This window comes from Taudactylus pleione, unplaced genomic scaffold, assembly GCF_031769625.1.
Source record: "Taudactylus pleione unplaced genomic scaffold, aTauple2 ptg000122l, whole genome shotgun sequence".
NCBI classification, from domain to species: domain Eukaryota; kingdom Metazoa; phylum Chordata; class Amphibia; order Anura; family Myobatrachidae; genus Taudactylus; species Taudactylus pleione.
In genome coordinates this window covers 11,977,322-12,001,003 of record NW_028284524.1, presented here as the reverse complement: position 1 = coordinate 12,001,003, position 23,682 = coordinate 11,977,322, and the positions used below count along the sequence as shown (strand labels likewise).

The following is a 23,682-nucleotide window of genomic DNA, read 5'->3' as shown; positions in this document are numbered from 1 at the left end:
TTCGGGCAATATTATATGCTCTTATTCAGTCAAATGCTTCAGAACTCATTGGACAGCGCTTCACAGTGCAGATGGACATGAGGCCTGGCAGAGCATCACCAGGGATGAAACCCAGCATCTGGTGATGTCTATGCGTTCCAGACTTCAGGCTGTAATTGCCTGCAAAGGATTTGCAGCAAAGTATTAAAAAGTGAAGGTTAGATTTAGGATTGTTTAGTTTGTCCCATTATTTTTGGCCCCTTAAAAAGTGGGAGGCACATATAGAAGCCGTTGTAATTCCTACACCGTTCACCTGATTTGGATGTAAGTGCCCTCAAATTAAATCTGAAAGTCTGCAGTTAAAGCACATCTTGTTTGTTTCATTTCAAAGCCATTGTGGTGGTGAATAGAGGCCAAAATATGAAAATTCTGTCAATGTCCCAATATTTATGCACCAGACTAGTTGTTGGATGACTAATCAGGGATGATTCAGAATAAAAGGGATAGCAAAGTGGTAAGCATTGTTGCCTCACATATCCCATCTGTGTACAGTTTTTATGTTCTCCCACAGTTTGCACGGATTTCGTCCAGGTGCTCTGGTTTCCTATCACACCTCAAAAACATAGTGGTAGGTTATCTAACTTCTGATGAAATGTACACATATGTGTTTGTTTGGCATGGAATATGTATACGCTCCAAAGGGGCAGGACTGAGTAAATGGTTCAATATTCTCTGGAATGCGCTGTCTAATATGGTGGTGTTATGCAGTAATGCAAATAAGCAATAAGGGAACCAATAGTCTCTTAGTACCTCTCATACTGAGAAGTACATACCCAAACAAATCATACTGGTTTTTGCCATGCCACGGCAAAATGAATGGAGCACACACATGTTGTGTCCACAAAATGACTTTATGGAAGCATACTTTATTAAGGAATGTAGAACAACAATGTATCAGGGTCCCCAGGACATCATGCTTTCCCACTTATGTAAATACAGTAAAATCACTGGAGTCTTCATGGTGACACCTGAATGCATGCACTCCAGTAGTTATTATCTTGATAATAACCAGATTAAACAGATGTGAGTTTTGCCACTGATCATTCTCTCTCTACAATGCAGGTTTCCGGGAGAGCGCATATGCCTATGCTATTGCTGCAGCTGGGGTGGTGCATGCAGTGTCCAACGCTTGTTCCATGGGCAAGCTAAAGTCATGTGGCTGTGATGACAAGAGAAGAGGAGATGAGGAGGCCTTCAGAGCTAAATTGCATAGACTACAGATGGAAGCTATGAACCGTGGGAAGGGCATGGTGCACGGTGTCATGGAGCACATGCCTGCTGAGGCACCAGGGCCACAGGACTCCTGGGAGTGGGGAGGCTGTAGTCCAGATGTGGATTACGGGGAGCGGTTCTCCAAAGAGTTGTTGGATTCCCGGGAACTTTACAGGGACATACATGCTCGCATGAGACTGCACAACAACAGGGTGGGCAGGCAGGTAAGTGATTGTCTTATCTTTTTTGCAGCCTTCACACTCGCTGTCAAGTGAACCTATGATTATGTAACAGGAAATAACAAGGATATATAGGCCCTCATTCAGAGCCGCTCGCAATTAGCGCTCGCTCGTTCATAAAAAGGGGGTGGCTATTCAAATGAACCGTTCGCTCTTTGTGGTCTGTTGCCGCCTCCATGTCTGAACGAGCGAGCAAAACATACGCTCGTTTATTTGATAAAAACGCCCCCTGGCCGCTCGCATCATACGTCATGTCCGCTATTTATTAGATTAATCGAGTACATCGAACAGCGTATGAACTGCTCGCTATTCTTGTGGTTGGTTTTTTCAACCACAATATTGCGAGCAGTTCTGACTATAAAATAACCCAGTGACGTGGTGAATGACGCTGCTGTATTAATTATGCACACCCATAAAACGCCCGCTTTGACCTTTAAGCACGCCTGCGTTCTGATCTCCACTCCCCCTTTTCAAGCACCTTTCCCTGTTACCACCCACATACGCCTCATTCTGTCACTCAAATTAGCAGGCACTCGCTATATAGCGAACAAACGATTTTCGGCCGCACTGACTGGTTCGCGCATGTGTACTAAAAACCGTACGCATGCGCAGATGTGCAAATATCGCTCGGAACGAGCGTACTGCCGCTTACGAGCGGCTCTGAATGAGGGCCATAGTCCATGGCAATGCACAGTCAATACTTAATCAGTACTTCATTGGCCACTCAATATTTACAGACCTTGGGCCTGATTCAGCAGCGATCGCATCGCAGTGTGGGAACACTCCACTGTGATCGGGATTGCGATTGCAGTGACTACGCAGAGTGATTAACAGGAAGTACCGTTTGGGGGTGGTGATGGGGGGGTGGACGGCGAAACGCAGGCGTGCCAGTGTGTTTGAATGCCATACAGAGGCATGCATAAATTAGCCACTGTGATGCCATACACAGCTTGGGCTTGCACTGCGTGCGATGAGGTTAGCAATTCCTGAGTAAGGTCAGACCTTGTGCAAGTGTGTGTGAGGCTGCGATTATACTCGTTGTTACCGATGGTTTTGCAGTCATTTATTACGGATGTGTGTAAAATAACGGGGGTGTCCTTATGTTAGGCTGCATATGGCATAGCGATCGCAGACATTAGCATATCTTCGCAGCGAGACTGCGTGCGTAATCGCTATTGCGATCTCAGTTGCAATCCGTACTGAATCAGGCCCCTTCTCATTACTTTTCATTATGCGTCCTTCACCAGTCAGAGAAGTGAGGGCTACAAGACAAACCTCTCTGTAATAACCTTTGCTCTAATTCAGGAAGTCTTCAGTAGTAGGAGTTCTTAAGGATATCAGGCTGGCGTGTCATAAAACATTACCTTGACATATGTGCCATCAAGTAGGTCTCCAGATTATAAAAGATGCAAAATATTCTTTTATGAACAACAATTACATTCCTGGGATCCGAGATTATCACTGTCCCATTGGATACATATTGCCATAATAAAGGTGCATAGAAAATTCAGTGTAAAGCAGCATGTTTTTATTCAGCAAAACATTTTACATTCTCTCCAGCACAACATTAGGCTTAACATAATATTATGTAATATTATTATTTATATGACACCAAATATTCCACAGCATTGTCAGAGAATACAACTCAGGCATGTCAGACCCTGCCCCAGGAAGCTACAAAATAACTTTCCTAACACAATTCCAGAACCAAGTTTTAGAGAGAATTACTCTGCCAGTTTGTTTTTGGGAAATGGGTGGCAACAAGTACCCAGAGAAGCCCATGAGAACGTGTACAATATACAAATTCTTCAGAAATAGCACCCTGGCCCATGCCAATTTGTATTAACAAGACAGAAAACCTCCCATTGTAAATGTCCTGTTCCTTATGCTCCTTTCATTGATATATGCAGTCACAATGTTGGCATTCGGCTTGTTGACATTCACAATGTGTTTTTGTCGACATGTTAAAAAGGTCAACATCTTTAATACCTGCATCATAATATTGACATTCCCAGGATACTTAGGGTTAACACTAGGCTTAGAGTTGCGGTTGTTGTTAGGCCAAGGGTCAGAATCAGAAGACAACTACGATGTGGACATGCTAACAATGTTGACATAACATCTGTGTGGACATGGTCAATGTCGACATGTTCATTGCTGACTGTATGACCATATCGATATTCTCACGTCAACATGATGAATGTCGACATTGAACATACTGTATTTACCAAACCCTCATGGACAGCTCATCTCTATGGCTGTAATATGACTGCACATGTGTTGTCATGTGCATTGTTCTAGGTGTGCATGAATGTGCGATTTCTACAAGGTCAGCAGTTGTTCAGTGCTGCTGTCAAATCATATTACTGTGATTGCTCACCAAAGTGCCTTGATCAATAACTGTTGTTATGAACAGTACAGTGGAAAGTGATTCCTCACATATTACAGTCAGTTAAACAATATTCCCATGACTGCCAAACACAGTAAAAAAACAACACAGTCTTTTGCATGCCCCCCTTGCATTATCCCTATACACTTTTGAATGGTCTTACAGTGGCATTAACATTCTCAATGACCTCACGGGAAGATGTATACAAATACCATGCATTAGTGTATGCTATCAAGTGTACCAAGATACCCCTTCCACTACCACCAAAAGAATAGGTGTATATATATATATATATAAAATACAAATTACTTAAAAAATAGGAACACAAACATGACTTATAACTCATTATATTATGTAAAAGAACTAGGAATGCTACACATATGGTATAGTGAGCAGATGTGGCAGGATCCCGACGGGTTAGTAAGAGTGGCGACAACTTATAACAGTAAATATGCGTGTTAGCATTCTGCTGCAGGAAGGGAGGGTTATGCTGCGGGAGGCAGTGGAATATTTATAATGGATGCAGGGTGTGCAGTGGACATGGCCCACACTGCACACTCTGCACCCATTTTTTCAATACTTGCCTCTCCAGTGTGCCTTGTCGGCAGCAGCAGCACTGCACAAATCACTGGAAAAATGGTGCGGCGGTCAGTTTTCCAGCATTTTGTGCATGCGCAGTAGGAAGATCGCCAGGAAAATGGCTGCCACGCCAGTTACCTGGAGACCTGCGCATGCTCAGTAGACTCTGGCACAACGCTAGAGTCTACTAGTGCTCAGAGCCTACTGTGCTGCTGGGATGAGAGGAGGGGGCCGGGATGGAGACTGCACACCCTACACTCTTTAGATGCACCTGGTGTGAGGGGTGGGTGAGGGTTAGACTGCAGAGGGGGAAAGTTAGGGTGATAATACTTACCGTAATTCGCCAGCATTTTCACTGTCGGGATACCGTTGCTGGCATTCTGCCCATCAGGATTCTGACTGTCGAGTTTCCGTAAACAACCCAGAAAGACATACACAATCAGAGGAGAATACAGAAGCAACTACAGGTAGTCTAAAACAAACTTACTAAACACAAAACATCAAATAGAAAGTATGGTGGTCGCTCACATCAGCGTAATGATATTGCTCAGGTGCTTGTAAAGGGCGGGGTTTATACTGAACCACAGAAAAAATAAGATTTCCTCCAGCACACTGCAGCAATATTAGCAAAAATACTTGAATCCTACATGATAATAGAAATTCAGAGCTATTGGTTGCATACATTTGCAAATATATGATTAAGTGCCGGGCCAGCGTCAAGGCTCCTCTAAACACAAAACATACCTTGTATTTACTGCTAAAAATTGAAAGGTTCACCTAAACTAGTGGGGAAACTTATACCTTACTGAACTGTTGACACACATATATTTACTACAGAAGAAGTGTAACTTGCAGTGCCATTATTTAAATATTTTAGTCAATCTCTGCTGACAGTGTTAATCCTGGTGATTGAAGAATGACAAATGTATTTCCACTGCACAAAAAAAGAAAGTAGGGAAGAATATAGGCCTGGGACCATCACACCAATCATAGGGAAACTAATAGAATCGCTTTAAAACAAAACAAAAAAAAAACATACAAACTGCTGACTATTTAGTCAAACAGATGACAAGATCCAAGGCAACATGGATCTTCTGAAGGTAGATAATGTTAAACAAATCTCGCATGTTAAACAGATCTTGTAGGTTTCTTTGATTCGAAAACTAAAATGATAAATTATGGAAGGTCAGTTCATATAGCTTATTTGGATTTTCACAAGGTATTTCATATGGTACTGTATGCCACAAAAATCTAATTCAGAAAAGATTTGGCTAAATGACAGGAACAGAAAATTGTAGTCAATGATGATCGGCTGGCAACCTGTTTGTTTATTGAGTTTGTTGTCAATCAAACTTGTGGCCTACAAGTGTAAATATGTCTATTTGCAGTTAATACAAACATTTGTAACAGGGTTGATACCCAAGAAGAGGTAAAACAAATACATAGGAATTTATAGGTACAGACTAAAGTGTGGAATGTCAAATTTCATTCATTAATATGAAAAAGTGCACACGGAACACACAAATCCAAAATCAGAAAGTAGAATAAATGTCATGTAATATAAACAACAGTGAAAAGGAACCTTGGAGTTAGTGTTAAACTATATCAAGGGATACAAATAGTGAGACCAGCCAGTAGAAATAGCAAGAAGGTCACATTAACACAAATTCTAAAATTCTCTGAAGGTTTTAATGAATTGTATAAAATACTGGACTTTTAATTGAGAGAACTCTTTCTTCTGCTGATTATGTTTGGTACATTAAGCACTTTTTCGAGTATATAGCAGAAAAATGGGAGGCAACTGCAAGGAACATGATGGCCCTGTAGGGCAGTGAAGCCAGTGCTGTCATGCTGCAGTAGCTGAAAGTACTGTATCTAAATAATAATCTCAATTTTGTTTATCTTTCCACTGAATTTGGAGGAAAGATCATAGTTATGTTTAGTTACTGTCTAGGCCAGATGTTCCCAAACCTCAAGGCTCCCCAACATTTCAGGTTTTAGAGATATCCATGGTTGAGCATAGGTGACTTAATCAGTACCTCAGTCAATTTGATTTAACCACTTGTGCTCAACCATGGATATCTCTAAAACCTGAACTGTTGGGGTGCCTTGAGGGCCGTGTTTGAGAAACTCTGGTCTAGGCCATTTGTATTAGTGTTAAAGTCTATGTATATTTGTGGCACATCAGGGTCCTAGTCCCTGTTACCAGGTCTGGCGCTGTCATTTCACGGCTGTCTGTGTCCCCACTGGCCGCCTGTGGCATCCCTGAGACCTGGAATCACTTATCTGTAGACATGCAGTTCCTGCTGTTCTGCATTTTGGACAGTATCACATGATCTGCTCTGGCAAACCAGCCTCCAGCAACTACGGTCACATGATTTATCAGTTTTAAAGGCAACCTATTTAACCAGGAACTGCTGACTACTCACTGCCAGAACAACTTCTCTTCCTAGAGATTAGTACCCTGGCTCCTGGTTCCGTTTGCATCCTGCATCTGTTCCAGTTACCAGTCTCCAGTATTAAAAATTATATTATGCAATTGTTCCAGGTACCAGTCTTCTGTATTGCTAACAGCACTCTGTACTTGTTCCTGTTACCAGTCCCCAACATTGCTAAACACTATTCTGCACTACTCCAATTGTGCAAAGTACTGAGTTCCAGCATTACCAGCAGCCTGTGTCCATTTGTGCACAGAACTCAGTTCTAACACCACCAGCAGCCTGCCTCCGCTGTGCTACAGCGTCTAAGTCCAGCAATCCTATAGCCGAATTCAGTCGTGCTACCGGCATCTAATTCCAGTGTATCTATTACAGATTTTCCCTATTGTTATCTCAGGTTATTCTGATACCTGCATGATTCCTGTATTCAGTTGTCTTAGGTCTCTACCTATAGCAATGGTCTGCATGAGGCAAAGCATTATCTGGCCATCTAGCTTAGTTTACGCTCCTGCACTTGTAGCTAGCCCTAGGGGTCCTAATCCAAATCATCAAAACCCCAGTGACGTGATAATTTGTTCTAGCCAAATGGATTCAGCAGGGGAACAGGCCCCAAAGACTGACTCAGTCCAATAGCTGGCTAGACACCTAAAGAAATAAGAAGCTAACCAAGAAATAAGAAGCTAAGAAGCTAGTCAAATTCATGCAAATCATTCAAGGCCTGTCTACTCGTATAGACTCTATTCTGTGTCTGAACAGACAAGCCACATTCCAATACTCTATCAAGTGAGGTCTAGTTCTCCACCTTCAACCCAGGATTCATCTAAGTACTTCAACTAAATATGATAGAAATACCAAAACATACCGAGGATTTCTGAACCAGTGTAGTATCCACTTCGAACTGCATCCTGGAAACTTCCCTACAGCAAGAACTAAGATTGCCTATATCATCTTGTTTCTTTCTGGGCAAGCCCTGGCATGGGCATCTCAGCTGTGGGGAAACTCTGATCCCATCCAATAAGAAAATGATAGTTGCTTGGCCACTTTCCGTAGGTTCTTTGATATGCCTGAAAGAACCATCTCAGCTGCATCCAACATTTTAGCCACTGCGTCAAGGTTTACATATTGTGTGACAATATGTAGTGCAATTCCGAACCCTCTCATCTAAACTTCAGTGGAATAAAGAGGCACATGTTGCTAAAGACAAATTAGCTCCTCAGGAATTACCAACCAGTCTCAACAAACCGATAGCGCTCTAAGATTCGCCTGACTCCACATTTCAACCTCCGTCTCCTATGTCAGAAGAACCTATGGAAATAGGCAGTTCCCATCTCACCACAGTAGAATGTGAGAGACGATTCTGAGAGAATCTTTCTATTGTACCGATCCAGGTCATATGCTTGGGTCTTGTCCCAAAAGGTCGGGAAACGCACTCTCCTAGTTGATGGTGGAGAGGTCAGTTTGGAAGTCTCTACCCATTCCCCTCACAAACCTGACTGTGTCATTTATGACACTCAGAATCACCCTATGGGGCCAAAATATTTACCAGTCCTTCTTGACTCTGGAGCAGCAGAGTACTTCTTGACAGCACCATTGGCTAAGAGATCGGCCATTCCGCTAACTTCAACCTCCATCCCAATCTACATCACAGCAGTTGAGAGGAGTCATATTCCTAATGGTACCATCACTCAACAGACTCTTCCTATGAGACTGACGGTGGGCGTACTCCACTACAAGGCTTTTTCTTCCCTCATTATACCCAAGGCCTCCAACCCACTCCTCATCAGGTTACCCTGGTTACAGCAGCAAAACCCGCATGTTGATTGGCCTACCCCCTCAAGTTTTACTTAAATATCAACTTGCATTGGGATGTTTCTCAAATGTGTTCTACCTCACTGCACCACCGCAGCTTCTGAAACTTTCCTCCATTTTACAGGGAGTTCCTGGATGTGTTAAAAATTTAGGACACAGAGACTCTCCCTCCTTATAGAGGCTGGAATTTTCCTGTGGACCTAATTCCAGGGAAAACTCCTCCCGGTGGAAGGGTTTATCCTCTATCCCTTCCAAATACGTAATTCATGTCAGAATACATCAAGAAGTATCTGGAGAGAGGCTTAATTCGCCCTTCCACTTCGCCAGCTGGGGCAGCATTTTTCTTTGTTAAGAAAAAAGATGGAGGACTACGGTCATGTACTGACTATCAGGGCCTAAATGACATCACGGTCAAGAATAGATACCTCCCCTACCTCTGATCTTGGAACTATTTGAGTAAAATGAGCCACCATTTTCACAAAGTTAGATTTCAGAAAGGCTTATAATTTCATCAAAAATTGGTCAGTCAGTGGGATCATTGGAAGACAGCTTTTAATACCCAGTACGGGCGTTAGGAGTGTTTGGAGATGCCGTTCTGTTTGTGCTATGCCCCTGCTGTATTCCAAAACTTTGTTAAAGAGATATTCCGGGGACCTGCTCTATGTCAATGTAGCAGTATATCTAGGTGACATTGTCATTTTTTCCAAAGACATTCAGATTCATCGTCAGCATGTCAAAGAAGTCCTTATGCAGCTCAGACAAATTAATCTGTTCTGTAAACCAGGAAAGTTTGTATAGAGGTGTATTATATAGGCAATAAAGAACTGCTCACTATGAAGTTGGCATGGAGATATTTGTTGGAAGGGGCACGCTTTTCGGATGCTATCCACATGAACCACAAAAATCTGCTTTATCTCAATCAGCCCAATGCATGAATTCATATCAGGGGCCTGATTCAGACCTGCTCGTGAGCACACAGCACTCGCAAATGGGTCGATGGTCCCCCACTGCGCATGCAGGCCTCCGGCATGCGCGAGACCCGTCCAGCGATAGCTGCTCCGTCGCTATGGGTCTCGCTACAAGATGGGGCGGCTATCGATATTGATTGACAGCTCACCCCATTTTGTAGGTGGGGAGGGGGGGTGGCTGCACAAACACAGGCATTCGCTTAGGAATGCCTGGCGTTTGTGGGCGGCCCTACTCACACCACTAGTGATGTCAGTAGTGGACTTCCTGCTCTATTAGAGCAGGGAGTCCACTCGGGTTTGCGAGAGCTGAGACCCTAGCACAGGGTCTCCTCGCAAGCCCAATGTTCACGATAATCGCGATGGGCTCCAGGCCGTTATCAAAAGCTGTGGGTGGTCAGTCACCCACAGCTTAGCGAGCGACCTGATGAAAAAAAACAACGCCCTGATTCAGAGCGAGCGCTCGCAAGCAGCAGCGAGCGGCTCTGAATCAGGCCCCAGGTCCGGTGGTCACTACTCTTTATGTGTTTTTCAACCCGGGTTCCAGGAACTGCAAGGCTGATGCCTTGTGATAAATTTAGTTTGGAGTGACCTTTCAACCTCGATCCACAGTATGTTGCAGCTGTCACTTAAGTCTCCACCCCTTCTCAAAGGAAAACCTTCATATCTGTAAAACTACGCAAAAAATTGCTTCAATTGTCTCACTGCTCCTGTTTTGCTGGACATGCTTGGGTCTGTAAGGATCAGGAATTAATATTTCAAGACTACAGGTGGGTCACTTTCCCGCAGGATGTGAAGCAGTTTGTGGTGGTCTGCTCCAAGTGTACTCAGCATAAAGCTTACAGACAATCTCATTCAGGACAGCTTCTCCTTAGGCAATTCCAAGTACCTCCTGGACTCAAGAATCAATGGATTTCATAACTGATCTGCCTCCAATAAGTTGAGCACCATCTGGGTTGTCATAGATCGGTTCTCCAAATTGGCCCATTTTGTTCTGCTCTAAGGTCTCCCTTCTGCTAGAGTGTTGGCACAGTTGTTCACCAGAGAAATCTTCTGCCTCCATGGGTGCCCAGTCGATATTGTGTTTTACCGTGGAATTAAATTTGTGGCCAAATTTTGGTGGGCCCTGTCAGAGCAGGCCCTAACCAATTTGGTGCCCTAGGCAAGATTTTCTCTAGTGCCCCCAGCAGAAAATCCCAGGTTTTCCCCTCACAGTACCCCTCTTAGCACACTGTTGTAACTAAAGAAAAAAGGGACAGGTTTTAGGGGAAGGTTTCTTATACCCCCACCGCAGAAGGCATTCTATAGGACAAATTCCACCCTCACTGCACAGCACCCGTCACATCACCCATCACCCAGCACAGTACCCCCCACAGCACAGATTACAGTGCAGCATCCCTAACCCAGCACAGCACCCCTCACAGCACAGCACCCATCATCCAGTACAGTACCCCAATCCCAGCACCCCTCACAGCACCCGTCTCCCAGCACAACACCCCTCACAGCACAGATTATAGCACAGCACCCCTCAAAGCACAGCGCCCATTGCCAGTACGGTACACCAATCCCAGCAGCCCTCACAGCACCCATCTCCCAGCACAACACCCCTCACAGCACAGATTATAGTACAGCACCCATCACCCCTCACCCAGTAGAGCACCCATTGCCAAGAACCCCTCACACAGCACGGGTCACAACACCCACCACCACTCACCCAACACCCCTCTCAGCATAGCACCCCTCACCCAGCACAGATCACAGCACAGCACCCAACACCACTCTCCCAGCACAGTACCCCTCACTCAGCACAGCACCCATCACCCCTCCCCAACACCTCTCCCAGCACAGCACCCCTCACCCAGCAATACACCACAGCACCCCTCACAACACATATTACCCTCACCCAGCAACACACCACAGCACCCCTCAGCCAGCACAGCAGAGTCAGCACCCATCACTCACAGAACAGGTATACCCCCACACCCCACCTGCTACATATAAGTTTACAGGGCGCCCATGTAGGCTGTTGTAGCACATCTCAGTAGAATGGTAGCCGATGGTTGCACCTTGTTGTTACTTCCTACCCGCTTCTATCCTGGTGACATCATCATCACTAGTGCACACATTATTATCAACGTGGATGATAGAGTCCACCTGAGCAGTGTCCTATCCCCCTGGGCCCCACTCCCAATATCTCTCCCCCTTTCCCCCAAAGCAGTGTGTGTCATAAACACCCTGAGCCCCCACTCCCCATGTGTTTCTGCCTTCTGCCCTCTCCCCAATAGCAGTGTCCTCAGTCCTGAGCTCCCACACACCCTTGTCTCTGACTCCCCCCCCCCATAACAGGTCATTAGCCCCCACATATATCTACCTCCTTCTCCCCCCCATACCAGTATCATCAGCTCCCTGAGTCCCTACTTCCCATGTCTTTGTCTCACCCTCCCATAGCAGTGCCATCAGCCCTCACTCCCCATATGTATCTGCCTCCCCCTCCCCCATAGCAGTATCATCAGCTCCCTGAGTCCCTACTTCCCATGTCTTTGTCTCACCCTCCCATAGCAGTGCCATCAGCCCCCACTCTCCATATGTATCTGCCTCCACCTCCCCCATAGCAGTATAAGCAGCTCCCTGAGCCCCTACTCCCCATGTAATTGTCTCACCCTCCCACAGCAGTGCCTTCAGCCCCCACTCCCCATATGTATATATCTCCCCATCCCCCATAGCAGTATCATCAGCTCCCTGAGCCCCTACTCCCCATGTAATTGTCTCCCCCTCCCATAGTAGTGCCATCAGCCCCCACTTCCCAAATGTATTCCAGCTCTTACATTTATCCTGTGTTGCCTGTCAGCAGCTCCGCGGGTGTGGTCTGGCTTCTCTTCTGCACTCTGCAGTAGCTCACGTCAGCCTCACAGGCAGAAAGTGAAAGTGAAACTAAAAACACTTTCTGCCTGTGTGAGTGCCGCCTGCCCTGCTGCTACTGCCGCCTAATCTCTCTGCCTGGCTGCCTCGGATTGCAGCACCCGAGCAGCTGAATGAGAAAAAAGAATTACATCTGGCCCTAGGCTTGGGATGCCCCTAGGCATTCCAGTTACCCCTATGCATTTGCCTTTAATGTCTATGTCTAGGGCCTGCCCTGGGCCATGAGTCCCTCTCTCCAAATAAAGCTCAATTTCTCATCATCAATCCAATGGCCATACCGGACAACTTATCACAGGACTTGGAGACTTTTGTTTGGCTATATATCTCATCTTCACAGGACAACTCTGGCCAGCCCACATTGACAATGTGTAGTGACCTATAGGGATGACTAACTTAGCAACGTGCCATCAGAACTCTCATAATAGAGGCACAATGAGATTGCCGCAATGCTCATTATGCTTATGATCCCTATAGTAGTGCTCAGAAAAATAAGGGCTGTTGCTCTACCGTAATCAGCTCAGAATTGAATTGCACCCTTTGTCTGTTTAGAATGTAATATAATTGTATTATGATCATGGCATTTGGTCAGACCACATTGAGGAGTGTACAGTAATGGCTTATGTCTGCATTAACCAATGCAATTGCATTATGAGCATATCTTGGAGTCAGGTCATGGTAGTATTCTATGTCTACATAGAGTGTAATAAAACTGCATGATAATGTCCAGTGGTCCAGTCATGTTGGGCATGTATAGTGTCTTATTTTTATATAATGAATAATACAATTGAGGTGTAGTATCCTAAACTACAGTACAGTGATAGGCAAAAGGCAGCCTTTGGGCAACCTACAGTATTTCATAATAAGCCTTTACCTGCATCCCCCAGCTCTTTTTAACACACTTGATAAAGATGGGACAGGGCTGGTAATAAGTAGAAACACCTTCATGAGATGATGTTGGCTACACCTGCGTTTGTACATTTTCAGTATGTTTTGTCTTTAAATACGTGATCTTGGCATCTTATCTGATCCTGACCATTCTAAAACCTCAGCTGGTGCTACCGTCTGGATTACTTCCCCTCTCATCTTTCTAGCGGTACTGCTCTGACATTGGGTGGGGAGCGTTAGCCTGGAAGCCTCTGATCTTTTCTGTGTCAGAAGTTTTGTAGATCCTCCGCTGCTCTCTTGTGCAGTGTTTGATGTTAATGATCATCTATAATTATCAAAATCACCCAAACAAGCTACTGTTATAAATCACAACTAAATCACTGAATGGCCCCGAGCTTCAGGGAACTAACTCATAACGCAAAACATTTCTAACAATTCAACCACAGGTATCTTTGCAACAGAGATGCTCTCAGCAGTACATTTATGAAAACTGTAATTCCAGTAAAAAGAAATAAGCACCCAATTTTCCCTCCACCCAATGAAGTCCCTTCCCGCGGTGTTACCCGGTGTGGGGAGGGATGATATGTGCCGTGCGGCGCCAAAAATGGGGCGTGGCCATGGACGCGACCTCACAGGAAGGGACGTGGCCTTGTGACAAGGGGGCATGGTCTAGTGGCCGAACCTCCGTGGTAGTCCACACCCGTTGTTACTGAGGGGCAGGGGGGTGCCGGAGGTGCGGACTGCCCTGTGTGCAGTGCCGGCCGGCTCCCTCACAGTTGTCAGGAGCCGAGTGCTGCATTTAATTATACAGTGCAGCAGCCAGCTCTTTTCACTGAGGGGGAGTCTGCACCTTGGTCTCACCCCTCGGCGGGTGACACCCGGGTGCGACCCGCACCCCCTTGTGACGCCACTGCCTCCACCATACACATTTACTATGCCAGGACTGGCCTCCTGTTTTTCTCTGGTTATCAAAGCTGCATGCATGGTGCTAAGCCTTGTTCACAGTGATACCCCTTTAGCGCTAAGGAGCTCAGCTAATACACACACATTTCCTGCATGTAGAAATGCCACTGCTGCAAAAGATGACATTTATATCCTGAAGGCAGTGCCAGATTAAAGGCCACACAGGCTTGTGGCTGAAAATGATCAATGGCCTATTGTGAGAAGCAGACAAGCTGTGACCAATGCTGTGGGGTGTGGCCAGGGTAGTGTCTAAATCCCCTTCACGGAGAGGACCATGACGTCATCAGCCAGTGTCCAGTGTCATTCCCTACCATCTAAGTGGGCATAGAGGGGGAATATAATCATGTGGCGAGCGCAGCGAGCCCGCGAGGGGACAACTTTCTTGTCTAAGTGCGGACAACATACTTGTTTAGCTGGCCTTCATGGGCAGGAACTGCACTTCTGCCCTCACTCACGTCACTTCCAGGTCCCTAGCAAGAAGGGAAATATGCTCTGCCGTGTGGCCAGTGCCATGTGGTTGTGTATATCTCCTACACTGAGGAAAATAAATATACAGTTCTAATAATTTGATTTATGGCCAAATGTATAGCCAGCAGGGCACTGGTCGTCATCATACTGTCATAATGATGGGCCTATTATTATGTGAAGGCCTAGGGCTGTAGTTAAGTCCCCCCCATTTTTAATATGGCTCTACGTGAAGGCAAAAATAGAACAGGATGCTCAACAGTGATAGTTGAGAAGTAGCAGAAAACCAATACAATTAGTTTCTTAGGCATACTTGCCCACTCACCCGGAAGTTGCGGGAGACTCCTGAATTTGGAGGGGAGTCTCTCGGCTCCTGGCAAAGTGGGTAAATCCCCTACATCCCATTGGCTGATGTAATAAAGTTATACTTTCATACGGTGTGTGTTGTGGTTTTCTAACAATTTTTTTTACAGCAGGGAGTACGGGTGCCAACCGCCTGCTGGCTCTTGTAGTTCCACAAGTGCCAAAGAGCAGGCATACTGGCACCTGTAGTTCTACGGCAAAAAGCAATAGTTTATTGCTATGTAAAATACTATTAACCCCGTACCCACAGCCCAGGGGTGCGGGGAAGAGGACGGGCTTCAGACCAAGCCTGGTGTGTCAGGAGTGGGGGGACCCCTTTATTGGGGAGTGGCAGGGTAGAGTGGAAAGAAGGGACAGGCCTGGTCCTCTGGACATGAGGGAGCAGAATAGAGCACAGCAGGGTAGAGAGTGCAGGAGTGGTCATCTGATTGGGAGGTAGCAGAATAGAGTTAAAGGGGATTGAGATGGCTGGCCTGGTCCTGCAGTAGGGAGGGAGTACTTGGGACAGTACGGCTGCAGCACACGGGTGGCTAGTCCTGGAGGAGGGACCAACTACTTACCACCTAGCAGAGCACATGCAGGAGCAGGCAGATGCAGGAGTGACTGGACGCACTGACACTTTCTGAAGATTTGAAATGTCAGTACTACAGGTACCTTCTCCTTTGTTATAGCCTGCAGTGACTGGCCTGCCGGTGTACTATAATGAGTTACCGGCTGCGGTCCCTTTCATTGCTGTGGGCCCTGCTGCAATGCTGCACTGCCGGTAGGTCAGCCCCTGATTGTCAGGGGAGGGAATTAGTCTGTAAGCACATTCTAGAGAGTAACCTTAACACACAAGAATACATGTGTTAGCCCTAACCAGTAGAATATGGTTACTTACTAACACATATACTCTAGTTCGGTGTTTCCTAAACTCAGTCCTAAAAGCAGCCTTATAGTCCAGGTTTTAAGGCTATCCATGCCCAGTGCCTTATCAACCAAAAGGCTGATCAGGCTGCAGCCTATGACATCGGGACTTGGGGAGAGCCACCAGGGGCAGATTGGCTACAGGCCTTATAGGATTTTTACCAGGAAGGTGCTGATGTGTTTTTTTTCAGTGAGGAGGCAGCTGTTTGGGCAGCAGTACAAAGACAGTGAACAGCTCCACCATTTGATGTGCACCACTAATACCTCCTTTCTGGCAGCAGCTCAAACACACTTTGTTTTCTGAGCCCCTTGCTTACCACTGTGTGGAAGCAGCACAGACAGGAAGATGATCAGCAACAGGTGAGAGGAGCTGTAAAGACGAGCCGTATTATTAAGGGAAGGTAATGTTAAAATAAGGGGGCGAGTTAGGATTATGGTTTTGATTATGAGAGTGAGGATAATGAACTTAATGGGGAAATGTGAAGGGGTTCTTTTGATGAGTCAGAAGGCAGTAAATAGGTGGTTAATTAACGTGTATAGATTAGAATGCTCTCTATATTGTATGGTGGTCCCTAGGATGCTATCTTTGTATTATATGGTGGTCACTGGGATGCACTCTGTATTGTATGACAGTAACTGGTAGGTTGCTAGGATGCTCTATTTAGTATATGTTGGTCACTAGGATGCTCTTTGTATTGTATGGCCATCACTGGAATCCACTCTATTTTATGGTGGTAACTAGTTAGAGCCCTGTATTGCATGGTGCTTACTGGAATACTTTCTGTATTGTATGGAAGTTGTTAGGATGCATTCAGTATTGTACTGCATTCCCTGACTCCCAGATTGTCTTTGATTGGGTAGTTGCAGTGATTGAAACAATAAATAACAACTACTGAAGATTACAGGTTATTGAATACAAACTTAAACATTAAGGGGTAGGGGCACTATAAGTGTATTACCCTAGAGAGGCAGGAACTCTTAATCAGGCCCTTTCCAAGCTTAAGCATATCACACATAATTAGTATATTAGTTTGATTTAACATTTCTGCTCAAGCATGGATAGCCTTAAAACTTGGAAGAATCTTTAGGACCAAGTTTATAAAACCCTGCTCTAGTGTCTTAAGTCACTCCCTATGCCCTCATTTGCAAATACTTTATACACATTTAATATGTGCAGACTGCATCCTTTTTGACATTTGAAATTGCCATAAAGGGAAACTTAAGATTTGAACTCACATTAATATGTAAATTATAATAATAAAGCTAACAGAGCTAAACATACAGAGTTGCAAACAGTTTCCTCTTCATATGGATCTTGCAATTTTCTAGCAGACTACACATGCAGCAGGTCTGACTACATAGCTCAGAGTAATTATGAATGTTTCAGAGTCATATGGATCTCAGTGGTATATCCACTTGCAACTGAGCGGGTGTACTTGGGTGCCATTTAAGTTTTTGCATGTACTGTAAGATAAATTGCCACTATTTAGATGTGAGCATATGCAGAAATATGTCTGACTTCAGGTGCATCAAGGATTGGCTGGTGCAATCATTTGCTGATTATGATGATGATTGCTTTCATCAATGTATTATTTGGAGCGGTGCAGTCGTATATCTCAGAGATCCGAACCCACCCGATTTTCGGGGATCCAGGGCGATCCAGGGCGATGCTCGGATCTGCCTGCCTGCCTCGGATCCCTCACCCAAGGCAAAACCTTGCGACCCCGCTTATGAGTCGCGAGGTTTTGTATTGAGCTTCTGTCACGACTCTCAGCCAATCAGCGTTAAGCCCATTGAAAATGAACACTAAAGAAGAAGATGGCGTCCGCCATCCCCCGCCGCCTGACACAGCCGACACCACCGCTGCTGACACTGCCGGCACTGCTGCCCCACGTACTGAGGACGCCGTCAGCGACTCCCACACTGAGGACCCACCAGCACCCCTGCACTGCCGACACTGTCAGCACACATGCACTGAGGACACAGCTGGCACCCCAGCTCTGCCAACACCGCCGGCACCCTGCATTGAGACACCCCTGCACTGCTGACACAGTCAGCAAACCTGCACTGAGGACACCGCTGGCACCCCCCGCTCTGCTGACAATGCCGGCACCCTGCATTGAGAACACCCCTGCACTATCGACACAGTCAGCACACATGCACTGAGGATACCGCTGGCACCCCCGCTCTGCCGACACCTTCGGTACCCTTCACTGAGAACACTACCAGCACTGCCATTCCATGTACTGAGGACACCGCCAGCAGCCCCCGCACTGCCGACACAGCCAGCAAACCTGCACTAAAGACACAGCTGGCACCCCCGCACTGCCGACACAGCCAGCAAACCTGCACTAAAGACGCCGCTGGCACCCCCGCACTGCCGACATCACCGGTACCCTCCACTGAGCACACTGCCAGCACCGCAGCACTGCCATTCAATGTACTGAGGACACCGTCAGCAACCCTGCTCTGCCGACACTGCTGTCACAGTAAGTGCACTATTGGTGTATCCAACCCCACACTGTATAACACACTGTATCCTTGTTGGAAATTAGAAGCTGAACTGCCACATGTTAGTGCCGCCCACTGTGTCACTTAGCTTAGTCAGCCATCTAGCTGGATGCAACCTTTTGGACTTAACTAGATGAAGCAAATAATATTGTGAGGTGGTCAAATTAATTGGAAATTACTGGAAATAAATGTTATTGAGATTAATTATACTGTAGGAAGAAAAACAGGCCCAAATTTTGTGATTTTTAGCTGTTTTTATGATTTTTTTAAGAAAAAAATCCTAATCCAGATCCAAAACCAAAACACGGAAACAAAACACGGAGGTGAGGTTTTGGCAAAACCAGTCCAGATCCAAAACCAGGGGGGATCCAGATCCAAAACCAAAACACAAGGGTCGGTGCACATCTCTAGCGCCAACCCCCGTGTTTTGGCTTTGGATCTGTATCTCCTTCAAGGTTTTGGATCTGGATTTGGTTTTACAAAACCACCCTTGTGGTTTTGGATCAGTATTTTTTTTCCAAAAAAATAATATAAATAGCTAAAACCACATAATTTGGGCCTGTTTTTGTTCCTACAGTAATATTAACCATAATAACAATCATTTTCATGCATTTCCAGGCATTTTTAACCACCTCACAGCTCACAATATTGATTTCACTATTTTTCACCAATATAGGCCAAAGGCTGCAGCGAGCTGGCTGGCTAAAGTAAGTGGCAGAGCAGCGGCACAAATACAAGGCAGTTTAAAAAAATATAGGACATCTATGAAACATTGCCACACAGCAGTGGCAGACAGGATGGCAGTCTAATAAACTATAATAAAGTCAGTCGGCAATGCCCCAAATTGTGCAAAATGTAAAGAAAAGAGGTGCAAGATGGAATTGTCCTTGGGCCCACACACTCTTATATGGGGTATTAAAAAGGACATGCACAGTTTAACAAACCAAGCACTTTAGCGACAAGGGCTGACACATTTGTGGCTGAAGCCCTTGGTTTGTTTGGGCCCTCACATAACATTTTTTGGAAGGACTACCATCAATTATTAAGGAGGAGGTTGCAGCTGATAGCTAATACTGGACTGCTTGTTATTAATTTACAAATTATTATAATTTTGTTAAATAAATTGCATGAACTCGCTGCAAATGAGGTAACCAGGAAGGAGGTGCCTAGATGGTTAACATCCCTTCCTCTGTTAACTTTGGCTTTACAAATGGAACAGATGCCTTCACAACTGTTGTCAGAATTTAGATTAAAATAATTCCAAACCCAAGACGTGGCTTTCTTTTAATCACAAGCAAGAACTAGTGCCACTGGTGGCTGATTTACGCAAACAACATCCTCATCATCAACAGCCTCATTAGCATCAGATAGGACTCAAACTTTCCCCTCAACCTCCTTTTGCACTTCCTCCACACTATCATCCTGATTTTCTATTGTTTCACCATCTAATACTAGCACAGCCGTCTTGGCGTCAGTGATCCGCTGTGCAACTGGGTGACAGTTGTTATACTTACTTCCTCTATCAAAGCATTGTTTAATAGGCAATTGTTTTTTTTAAATTACTACTAGTAGCAGTCTTGTTGGTACTTTTCTGGGATGAAAATCCACCCCCAGCAGCAGTAGCAACAGTCGTAGCACTCAAGGATCCTTCTGAGGAATCACAGATAGGAGAGGAGTCAGTCATACTTATGAAATTAGATGCAGCAGGACTACTATCGATCACGATTTACGATGTTGATGATGCAGGTGTTGGTGGTGGAGATTGCAGGCGCATGGATCTAACAGAGAGAAGGCAGCAGCTAGGTGACGCTGGATTGATTGTTACGTTTTTAGCCAAAGTTTCTGAATTATGTAAACACTTTTCAATTTGATGAATGCGCTGCAAGTGACGTAACAGGGAGGAGGTTCCAAGATGGTTAAGGTCCTTACCTCTACTCTATCTTGCTTGGCAAATGTTACAGATGGCTTGACAACTGTTGTCTGGATTTTTGTGGAAATAATTACACACGAGAAGTGGATTATTTTGTCTTTTGCCCCGGCATGACAGCAATGGGCTTTGCCTATTTCCTACCATGGGCAACAACTGTTGACTGATTTACACAAACAACATCCTCGGCATCAACATCCTCATTATCATCAACATCCTCATCCTCCTTGTTAGCGCCAACTACAGAAATATCCTCTTCATCCTCCTGGTGCAATTCCACAGAAGCATCCTCGATGTCTGCGTCAGCATGTTGACTTGTGCTGCTCATCCCCACATTTGCAGATGGCAAACAAATGGTGGAAGGGGGATCCTCTTCAAGTACAGTATTAGAAAGGTCAGGCTCACACATGGCAACCACGGACACACTTGGACTCTCCTCAGGGATCTGTGACTTTTTTGAGCACACAGTTGGTTCATGTGCCTTAGCGATTTTTATTTCTTTGACACTTCTACAGGAAGAAGGGCTTACATCATCATAAGATGCAAAGCCACCAGTCATAAATAAAGGCCTTAACCTTTCCTTGCCAGTTCATGTAGTAAATGGCATATTGCCATTTTTGCTTCTCTGCAGCTAACTTAGGGCCTGATTCAGACCCACTCGCGAGCGGCTGTCCGCTCGCAAGTGGGTCGATGGTCTGCACTGAGCATGCGCACGACGGAGGGAGCTCCGTCGTGCGCATGCGCCAGACACGACGAGCGAAGGACTTTCCTTCGCTCGTTGTGTCCGATCAAAGGGGGCGTGCTGTCAATGTTGATTGACAGCACGCCCCCTTTGGTGGGCGTGCCGGGGGCGTGCCTCCCTGACGGGGGCGTTCCCACGGGAACGCCTCCCGTCAGAAGCCGGCCCACTGACATCACTAGTGATGTCAGTGGGAGTGATTTTGGCTCTGATAGAGCCAAAATCACTCCGGAGCTTGCGGTTGAAAACCTCAACCGCAGGCTCCGGCTCGCAATTTCGATGGTCGCGATGGTCACGACCATCGCGGCCATCAAAATGCACGCTCGTATAGCCTGTGGGTGGTGACCCACAGCTATACGAGCGTCCAGGAGGACGCTCCATGAAAATGGAGCCCGGCCCTCATGCAGAGCGTGCGCTCTGCTCAGAGCGTACGGCTCTGAATGAGGGCCTTAGCTTTTAATTTATTTTTCTTTAACACTGTAAAACATTGCTGGTTTGATTTTAAATTCCCTGAATTAAGTCCTTGTGCATCGGCCTTCGTAGATGACGTTGACGGCCTTGCATCATCATCATGACTGCTGGCAGCAGCTGCAAGACTGGTATGTGGTTCCTGCTCTCCTCTCATTTGATCGTCCTCCATATCAACAAACTTACACTGTGGTCTGACTGGCAGTGTCACCAAACAATATTTTTTTTTAACACTGGGCAAGAGCACCCCTGAACGTGGCAGCGGCCCCTTGATGAACACAGAGAGCACCCCTTCTTTATGGACAACAAAGCAACATTTTCCAACATTTTGGACGTTTAAGTACATTGGTAATAATAACTACACAAGACTTTGTTTACCTCAATTGTTTATCTGTATTCTTGTGTGCTTAGGTGACTATTTTTATTTACACTTAACAAAGCAACCCTGCCGAGGGTGGACAGAGACCACCTGCAGAGTCACAAATACGTGGATGATAAACTGCAGCAGTGTCACCGAACACCAAAGTACTTTTTTTTTTACACTGGGGAGGAGCAACCCTAATTGACAGAGCACCTCCCCCCGGACAACACAGCACCCCTTTAAGGCCCTAGCCTGATGGACAAGACAAAAAAACAGCAGCAGCCACAGATAAGAATCCGACAGCGTGAGGATGATGTTTTTCCTCGTTTTGACATCCAAGTCACGCGGGAAAACCCATCTTGGATCCGACGCGGAATAGCAATGTTTAAAGCTCATCTCCAGTATTATTATTATTATTATTATTATTATTATTATTATTATTATCCTTTATTTATGTGGCACCACAAAGGTTTCGCAGCGCCTAATAGTAATAGTAAGTTAATAGTAATAGTAAGTTAATAGTAATACAAAACAATACAGGACAAGGACATGATTTATAAACATAGCTGCATAACACAAGCAGCAGGACATGAGCAACCAGGTGTTAGGTGCCATTGTGTGGAGTTAGGAGTAAATTATACTATAAGTAGGGGGAGGAGAAGCACATGAGGGACAAGGGCCCTGCTCGTGGGAGCTTACATTCTAAAGGGAGGGGTAGACAGACAGGGGCGACACAGATGGAGTAGATAGTGAGGAAGGAGCATGGAGCAGTGGGTTAGGATATGTGCTGCGGAATGTGTGTGTATATGATGACCTGATGTTATGTCAAAATTATGTGCTTCATTCATCTATCTCTATGACAGAAAATAGATTTTAATTATGTGTTATTTACATGAGAGATGTACAAAATAAAGTAGTAGCGCTTTAATTATTGTGTGTTACATTTTAGCATCTAAATACATCCTGATAAAAATGCAGCTATTATGGGAATGTCATGCCATCCTGATACAGTAGTGAATACTTTAGTCCTACTCCATCTGTGTCGCCCCTGTCTGTCTGCCCCTCCCCTTTAGAATGCAAGCTCTCACAAGCAGGGTCCTCGTCCCTCATGTGCTTCTCCTCCCCCTACTTATAGTATAATTTACTCCTAACTCCCCACAACGGCACTCGACACAGACTGGTCCCCGGGGACAGTCAGCATCTCCGAAACCCTTGGAGTGACTAAAATGAGGGTCCGGGCTGCAAGGCCACACCCCTACCCGTGAGGCCATGCTCCCTGCCTGCAATGCCACGCCCCATTTTACAGGCACGCTTCAACCATCCCCGCACTCACCATGGGGAGGGACGTCACTGCGTCATGCATTTAATTGTGCAGGGTCATTACTGGGCATGCCCATGAATTAGACTGGAAGATAATTATCAGACTGTATGTGCAGTCAGCATAGGGTGTCATCCAATTTGGCAAGCCACGAGCATGCACAGTGACTCTGTGGTTATACTTTAAG

At 45.6% G+C, this 23,682-nt stretch overlaps 1 protein-coding gene across 1 annotated transcript in view; it reads left to right on the top strand.

The window, feature by feature from the left end:
• Window positions 1–23,682, top strand: part of WNT10A (Wnt family member 10A) — a 73,002-nt gene that overhangs the window by 40,143 nt on the left and 9,177 nt on the right. Inside the window, exon 3 of the mRNA XM_088472352.1 lies at window positions 1,102–1,475. Coding sequence (XP_088328478.1) covers window positions 1,102–1,475 — 374 coding nt within the window. The remainder of the gene's footprint in view (window positions 1–1,101; window positions 1,476–23,682) is intronic.